General features: G+C 54.4%; 1 protein-coding gene across 1 annotated transcript in view; it reads left to right on the top strand.

The window, feature by feature from the left end:
* The window catches only part of LOC102213653 (histone-lysine N-methyltransferase 2D-like), a 12548-nt gene extending 4319 nt beyond the window's left edge, over positions 1-8229 (top strand). Inside the window, exons 13-26 of the mRNA XM_013908044.1 lie at positions 3-3083; positions 3166-3312; positions 3485-4224; positions 4303-4404; positions 4992-5114; positions 5646-5762; positions 5891-5992; positions 6095-6199; positions 6271-6452; positions 6731-6895; positions 7006-7115; positions 7198-7257; positions 7892-7994; positions 8070-8229. Of these exons, the coding sequence (XP_013763498.1) occupies positions 3-3083; positions 3166-3312; positions 3485-4224; positions 4303-4404; positions 4992-5114; positions 5646-5762; positions 5891-5992; positions 6095-6199; positions 6271-6452; positions 6731-6895; positions 7006-7115; positions 7198-7257; positions 7892-7994; positions 8070-8214 (5282 nt within the window). The 3' untranslated portion in view covers positions 8215-8229. The remainder of the gene's footprint in view (positions 1-2; positions 3084-3165; positions 3313-3484; positions 4225-4302; positions 4405-4991; positions 5115-5645; positions 5763-5890; positions 5993-6094; positions 6200-6270; positions 6453-6730; positions 6896-7005; positions 7116-7197; positions 7258-7891; positions 7995-8069) is intronic.
* Positions 8230-8534: the final 305 nt, after the last annotated feature.

Genomic DNA, 8534 nt, shown 5'->3' with positions numbered 1-8534 from the left:
AAATCCTCCACCATCTCCCACAGAGCTCCAGCAAAATCCTCCACCATCTCTCACAGAGCTCCAGCAAAATCCTCCACCATCTCCCACAGAGCTCCCACCTCAGCCTATTTTCACGGAGCTTCAACCAAAATCCTTACAAACGCTTGAACTCCGAAGTCCTGCACCATCTGAAAATGCAGAGCTTCAACAAGGTCATCCATCATCTCCCATAGAACAAAGTTCCTCATCACCTTCAGCAGAGCTCCAGCACATTCTTGTGCTGTCTCACACTGATTCCACAGAGCTCCCACAGAATGCACCATTTCCTAAAGAACTCCTGTCAAGTCCTGCACAATCTCACACTGAACCCCCACAAAGTCCTCAACCATCTGTCATGGAGCTCCCACAGAGTGCTGTAATTTCCCATCCTGATCCCATGGAGCCCCAACAAAACGTTGTACCTTTGACTGCACCTTCTGTCATAGAACTCGAGCCATCTCCCTCTTGTCACACAGCATCCCATCGTAATCAAGAAGAGCTCCATCCTGATGTGGCAGAGTTTAGAATAAGCTCCTCACCGTCTTGCCCTGATCTTGCAGAGGCCCATGAAAGTTACTCAGCATCCCACTTGGATTCCACAGATGACCAGAAAAGCTGGACCCCGTTACACCTTCAGCAGAGTCCTGCACAGTCTCACTCTAATCTGGCAGAACTTGAGGAAAGTACTGAGCAGAATTCCACAGAGGATCAGTTCATGGACACAGAATCTCAGCAGAGTCCAGTACAGGGTGGTCCCACGGCTTGTACCCTTGCACATTTTCTACACAGCCCTTCACCTCACAGTCCTATCAAATCAGGGCTGACTCCTCCCAGGGTGGAGCTGGGGACAGAGGAGGCTCGGCGCAGCCTTCCACCAGACGGTCCTGCACAGGACAATGCTATGCAGCTCAGTGGATCACATAGTCACAGCCTCACAGCCTCACAGCCTCAGCACAGTGCTCTACAAACGGACTGTAGTCCTGTGCAAGCTGGCATGAGGAACCCCTCACAGGACACTGAATCTACACTGGACCAGGAGAGCCCTGGATTGAGCAGCCCTACTCTGCAGTATGGGGCTGCACAGGACACGTCTACACTGGACCAGGACCTCTCATCGGCAGCAAGATACGCCTCAGCTCCATGTAGCCCATCGTCACCACCACTCAGACCTAAACGGTGCAGTCTGTCCCAACCTGCCAGCCCTGCTCAGGCTCTCCGGTCTTCACAGCTTAGCTTACATACTTTAGAACTTGCTGCACATTCAACACTCACACAGGAGTCCACCCATGCCACACAACCTGACTCCTTGAAACAATGCCCTTCTAGCCCTGATGGCCAAACACTGGAAAATAACCCTCCTCCCCTTAACCCCACCCCTGAAAGTAGCACGCTCAGTCACGATCATTCCAGTCCCCCTCATGTCCTAGATTTCCAGACACCAGAAAGCCTTTTTCACATTAGCACTTCAGCCAAACACAGTAGCCTAGCTTGCTCACCTTGTGCCGGTGAAATGGAGGAAGCTCCTCCCCCAGCTAGCCTAATTCATCAGAATCTTCACAACACCCCATCGCTCTGCATGGAAGTTGTTGAAGGAGCTAGCCCCACACATAACCAGGCCAGCTCAGCTTGTGCCAGCCCCACTCGTGCTTACCAGATGCCTACAAGCCCAACCATGTGTCTTGAAGGCCACCCTAGCCCTGTGCCAGGGGAGAGTAGCCCATCAGCAGCGCTGGCTGAACCCATCCACCTTGCCTCCTGTCAGGATGAGGAGATGGAGGTAGCTACCATCCAGCCAAGTGATGGTGTTCAGTCAGAACCTAGTCCCAGTCAACCAGACAGTCCTCAGCCTGACCCTGCTTACTCAGAAGCCACCGGTGGCATTGTTTTGTCAGGTCATGAGCATGCTCAGGAGACAGAAAGTCCCCCTGGTCAGTCAAGTCGGCCACATATCCAGATTTCCTTCAGTACTTCACACCTGGCTGCAGTACAGCCGTCAAGCCCTCCGCCAGCTTCTGGTAGTTCAAGTCCTCCACACTGTACACTGAGTGATACCGGCCCAGAGAGGAGTCCTGTTCGTGCTGAAACATATCCCTGTTCTGCTAGTGTAGCTGATGTCCACACCAGTCATAGCCCAGTTAGTCCTGCTGGTCAGGCTAGTCCTGCTCATGTAGTAGTAGCTCACTCAGGCCCAGTGCAGACACAAACTTCCTCATTAGCTAGCACAACTCATAGCAGCCCTGCACATGCTGCTTTTGCCGGTGTTAGCCCACCTCACAGTCCGGCTCCTGACACTGAAAGTAGTACTGGCCTTACTGAGGCATCACTGAGCCCCACTAGTCCTGATGTGGACACAGTTGCTCTTTCCAGTGGGGCTCAGCCTGATATGGGTGCTGATAAACCTGCAGACTGTATCAGACAAACAAGTCCTGCTGCCTCTGTACCCGACGACTCTGCTGCTGTTAGCCCCAGCCAGATTAGTCAGAACCAAGTCAGCCAGTCCCCAGCTGGTACTGCAGTGGTCCCCAAAGAAAACCACCAGTGCACTGCCTCACCAAGCCCCCTCATCCCCACTGATGCTACTTACACTCAGGCCAGTCTGAGTCCTGCTAGCCCTGTCCATGCTAGTCCCACTCAGGATAACACTGCGATGCCTAGCTCAACCTCTCCCAATGAGGCACCTCTTAGTCCCACATGCCCCGCCCCCTCACAGATTAGCCCTTCTCAAACAGTCTCTTTTGACACTCTGCAGGTTCAGCGTAGTCCCTTACACAGCCCAGGTCAAAGTTCTACAGGTGTTCATATGGATCCAGGTTTTAAACAGATCACCACAAGTCCAGGCTCCGTGAGTCCTGTGCAGGCAGAGCCTGGTCCCGGTCCCCCGAGTCCTGTGCAGGCAGAGCCTGGTGTCAGACCTGCTTCTGCCAGCCCGTTCCACTGTGAAGCCAGTCCTGCTTGTGATTCAGTTAACCCTGCTCCCTCAATAACCAGCCCAAGTCCTGGTCCTGCTAGTCCCGTGAAGCCAGAGCAAGGTCCTGGACCTGAAGGGATGTCTGATGGCACCATGGGTAAGTATGAGGGCGAGTGACTCAAAGTTCCCGATTAACACACGATCTGTTCTGAGGTTATCTGCTCTTTTTGTTCACCCAGACACACTGAGCACAGAGGAGCAGCAGGAGGAGCAGCCTGAACACACATCACAGGAGAGCCTAGCAGAGGAGCAGCCTGTGGAGAGGAGCGAGGGAGGAGAGGAACAAAACCAGAAGGTTCTGCCCAGTAGCTCCAGCGGTCTTAAAGGTTTGCTTTGCAAACACAGAAACATAACCAATCCAAACTCTTAAATGTTTACATTTTTCCGTGACTTCCCTTTTCCCCAGGCTTGCTCCGCCCACTCCATCGTTGTGACTGTAACCAGGAAGATCCTGAACCTGCATCAGTATCTAATGTGTCCATGTTTGTGTCTCTGCAGGAGTCCAGGAGACTCAGTGCCCCGCCTCCCCCGTACCCACGCAGCAACCTGTGTCCTTCCCTTTGCCCTCATCACCTCCATCTGTGGGAGCTGGCTCCCTGGAGGCCTCCCCCCACCGTCACTCCCAGCCCACCATTGTAGAGGGCCTCCCACAGGAGGAAAAGCTTCCCAGTGACTTTGGACATACGGTGGGGCTGAAGGACCAATCGCCTCTTTGTCACATGACATCAGAGTGTGATGGGGGTCAGTCACAGATCCTATATGAACCTGTTGCTTTGGTAACAGAACCCACCGAAGATGAGCACCAATCACAGGCTGAGCCTTCACAGGAGGAGGATCTTTCTGAAACAGTTCAGCCGTCAGATGGTCAGCCAATCACTGAGGAGCACTCAGACATGGAGGAGGAGCCAGTGAGCCCCGTGCTGGACTTGGACCCCTCTTTAGACAGAGAGGTGATGGAGCTGATGACATCATCGCCTCCCCCGTCCCTTCTGCACCTGTCCTCGCCATCCTCATCGCCACTGCTGCGCAGAGGGAAGGGTCGCGCCCTGAGGCCTCCTCCCTGCTCCCCCCGGCTGTCTGATGACCTCTCCATCCGCCTCAGACAGTCTCCCTTCTCCACTGAGGCCTCCCCAGAGACCTCCCCTGCAAGAGTGCCCATCACGCCGCCGCCGCTCACCCCACCTTTGCCTTCTCTCAGGACTTCCCCCCTAGCTAGAGAGTCTCCACCTCTCTCTAAGGTAAGCGGCAGCCTCCTCCTCTTCTTCGCTCACTCTTGCTCCTCTTCACTTCTCCTTTTGTTCTGTGTGCAACCTCAGGCTCCTCCCACCACCGTGCTCTCCCTCACCCCAAAAATCGGCATGGGGAAGCCTGCCATCTCTAAGAGGAAGTTCTCTCCTGGCAGAGCCCGGGTGAAACAGGTTGGTGACCTTTGACGTGTGTGTGTGTGTGTGTGTGTGTGTGTGTGTGTGTGTGTGTGTGTGTGTGTGTGTGTGTGTCCTTTACATATCGATTGTTAAAAAGAAAAAGCTGGAGGTGAAATTCCACAAACCTCTTGTCTCTAACAAGCTCCTCCTCCTGAGTGACACATTATAGTCAAGTTCTGTAGCCAGTCAGACGACACAGGAGCGCTCTCAACGCTGCTGCTTTTTATTCCTGCCTCCATCAGCTCGCACCTCCACGGGCGTGATGACAAGCAGGTTACCATCAGTGTGCTTCATCTTCATCCTCATCCTCACCTGTCGGCCCGGCAGGGCATGCCTGACACACGCCCTCACACAGACGTGCACACATTCACACACGTGTCATTGATCGCGGCGTGTTTGTTCTGTGCACATCGAGGTTGTTCGATCGGCGCGTTGGCTGCCGTCAATACCCAGTGTGTGTGGTTGCCATGGTAACATTGTGTCGTCATGAGTTCTTTTTTCATTTTGTGGCCGTTACATTTATGTTACTGCATTTTGTCCCCACCTCCCCCTCTCTTCTCCTCCTCCTCCCTCTCATTCAGGGCACGTGTTGGAGTAGTCGCAGGGCGGTCAGCCCCCTCTCGTCCTCCCAGGATTCCACGGGAGAGGGAGGGTGGGACCCTAAGCCCCGCCTGCAGGACTCCCCGCTCTGGAGCATGAGAGTGGTAAAAAAGTGCACCCTAACTGTCACCGGCTGTGACTAACAGCAGCTTACTAACGCTGTCTCTGCTGTGGGTGTGGGAAACGAGCGCACGCTGTGCTGCCTGTGTGCGTGAGAGAGTGTGTGCTTCCACCCTGCTGGGCTGCAAAGGTCTCCAACCAAACGCGCCTGCGGGTCTGATCATTCTGTCATGTTTGTTTTCCGTGACGTCCTCAGGAAGTGAATCCTCAGAAGGACGCGGCTGCAGCTGCTTTTAACGCACGATTGTGTCGCTTTTTCCCACCATTTTAATGTGGCCGTACTGTGCGAGTGGCGGCACCTTTAGCAGCGGGTGTAAATACAAGAGACTAACACAGAGGCTATAATGGCGCCGTGAGGAGTAACGCCAGCGTGACTAGATTGAGTGTGGGGTGTTCGGAGACTAGTGGAGCTGATTCCTGACTCCTTGGAAGTTCTGAAATTGATCTTACCAGTGACATCATGGATTTCCTCCTAATTCTCCTCCTTCCTCCCCCCGCCTGTCTCCTCTCCTCAGGGTCGTGGTTCCGGGTTCCCGGGCAGGAGGAGGTCCAGAGGAGGCGGCATCGGAGGAAGAGGGGGGAGAGGAAGAAGCCGACTGAAGACTCAGGACAGCGTGACTGTGTCACCGGGAGTAAGAGCACACCCGCACACTGATATGTCCATGATAGATGATCACAGATTACTGATTAGCTGTGTGTGTGTGTGTGTGTGTGTGTGTGTGTGTGTGTGTGTGTGTGTGTGTGTGTGCGCGCGCGTCAGGCTGCGTATGTGGAGGCGTTCACAGCAAAGGAGGACGAGGAGAACTCGATGCACAACACCGTGGTGATGTTCTCCACGTCGGACCACTTCACCCTCAGACAGGTGTGCTCACCTGCATGTGACATCACGTGTGTAAGCAGTGATCATGTGACATGCAGCAGTTAACCCGTGTGTGTGTGTGTGTGTGTGTGTGCGTGCGTGCAGGACATGTGTGTGGTGTGTGGCAGTTTCGGGCAGGGCGCTGAAGGTCGGCTGTTGGCGTGCTCTCAGTGTGGACAGTGTTACCATCCTTACTGCGTCAACGTAAAGGTCAGTACTCGCCTACCTGTAATCTGATTACTTCCTGCCCCCGGCTCACTGTTTGAGTGTGCTGTCTGCAGATCACTCGGGTGATTCTGACCAAAGGGTGGCGCTGTTTGGAGTGCACGGTGTGCGAAGCCTGCGGTGAGGCCAGCGACCCTGGGCGACTGTTGCTATGTGATGACTGCGATATCAGTTACCATACCTACTGCCTGGACCCGCCCCTCCTCACGGTGCCTAAAGGAGCCTGGAAGTGCAAATGGTGGGTCTACCTGTCGCTCACCTGTGTGTGCGAGGAGGCGTCTGTCAGATCATCTGATCAGCCCTCCCTCATGACTAAACGTGTCTCCTCATGTGAGTGAGATGACATCACCATAGCAACCAAGAAACACATTGGCTGAGAGCGTTTCCTCATGTTTGATGTCACATGACAGGACACGAGGTTCCACCAACCCTCAGCCAGCCAGAGCTCAGACTCTAATCACATGACACATAACACGAAAAGTAAGAGCTGACGGGTGCTGGTTGCTCTCTCCTCAGGTGTGTGTGGTGTGTGCAGTGTGGCTCCGCCTCCCCAGGGCTGCGCTGCGAGTGGCAGAGTAACTACAGCCTGTGCGGGCCGTGCTGCAGCCTAAGCCACTGTCCCGTCTGCCAGCGAGCGTACCTGCAGGACGACCTCATCCTGCAGTGCCAGCAGTGTGACAGGTAACACCTGCTCAGGTGTGGGGTCTCGGCGGGTTCGTCGGTCAGGCCCGGGGTCACCATCGGCTAATGTGTGTGTGTGTGTGTGTGTGTGTGTGTGTGCGCGCACGCAGGTGGATCCACGCTATGTGTCAGGGTCTGACCACTGAGGAGGACGTGGAGGCTGCTGCTGATGAAGGATTTGACTGTTCGCTGTGCAGGACGCACGGACGCAGCCCCTACGGTGAACATACACACTTGCGCGCGCACACACACGCACACACACTTGTTGTGAAGCTTGAGGCTGACGTGTGTGTCTGTTTCAGGGAGGACGGAGTCGTTGGCGCCCTTCATGGCTCAGATCGTCTCCAGGATCAGGGAACCCGGTCAGTGCCCCACTCTGTGGTAGTCAAGCAACGGCCCGTGGTCCTAATCCAAGCCCCCCCACGCCTCCACTGGAGGCTCAGATTGTCCTCTGATAAGAAACAACCACTGAGGTGGATCCAGGGTCGCGTCTGATGGTCTCCTGTCTGTGCAGATATTCACTCTGTAGACACTAGGGGGCGATCCAAACAGCCTCCCTCGTGGGAGCTTTCTTCTTGTGTCAAACATACGGCTTGGGGGCTAGAAGCGGCCCTCCTAGGGTCGAGTCCGGCCCTGTGGATGGCAGTAAAGCTCACGTATGAACCTTTCATTGATGTTAGTGTCTCAGCTCTGAGGGAACCTGATGTGATGATGTCAGTTTTTGGTTTGTTTCATGTCTCCAAACATCCAAAGCATTGATTTTTCTCCCATCTGAAACAAACTGAAGCAGCTTAAAATGCAGCTCATCACACATGAGTGAAGTGGATCACACTGGGGGTCCTGGGATGGGCAAACAACGTGAGGTCATGAAAGTTTGGTGTTTTCTGATCAAAGCGGTCGGACGGCGGTCGTTTGTGCTCCTGGAGAACGTTTCCGTCTGAGCGCTTTGATCCAAGCAAAGCTGTTTGATGAAGAGAAAATCGTGTCTGTTTGCAGACTCAAAGACGTACACTCAGGACGGGGTCTGCCTGACCGAGTCGGGCCTGTCTCACCTGCAGTCTCTGGTCGAACCTCTGACGTCGCCGCGCAGGTGGCGCAGGTAAGGCCGCCGCCCTCTCGTGCTGCGCTGTCAGGTCGATGTGGGCGGGCGTGACGCTCTGCTTCCTGTCTGCAGGTGTAAACCCAAACTGAAGCTGAGGATCATCAACCAGAACAGCGTGTCCGTCCTGCAGACCCCAGTGGACGCCGAGCTGGACCATGGCAGAGGTCAGTCACCGTTACGCTTGCTCAGGTGTGGAGTTTCTCACCTGAACGTGTGACCTGCATGGCTTCATTCTGCAGGCTGAAGTGTGTTTTAGCCACGAGCAAGTTCGTGTTGTGCTCGAGGTCACGCCGAGTTCGCTGGACTGCTGACCTTTGACCCAGCTGAGCTGCCTTCAGGTTCATGTTTCTTCTCTGACTTTACAGCATCAGATCAAAGGAGGTCATTCAGTCTTTGCAGAGGCTCTTATTTTGAAAGTGATTCTGTCTGACTTCCTGTGCTCATTGTTAATAGACTGTGTTATTGGTTGGGTGGTTTAAAGTCACATGATGCTAAAGCTTCCTGTCAGCAGGTGTACTGACGCTCTTCAGAGTCTGC

The sequence above is a fragment of the Pundamilia nyererei genome, unplaced genomic scaffold (genome assembly GCF_000239375.1).
Source record: "Pundamilia nyererei isolate P.nyererei 1_Seehausen unplaced genomic scaffold, PunNye1.0 scaffold00922, whole genome shotgun sequence".
In the NCBI taxonomy this organism is placed as follows: domain Eukaryota; kingdom Metazoa; phylum Chordata; class Actinopteri; order Cichliformes; family Cichlidae; genus Pundamilia; species Pundamilia nyererei.
Note: the sequence above shows the minus strand (reverse complement) of the source record. Positions and strands in the feature narration are given on the sequence as shown.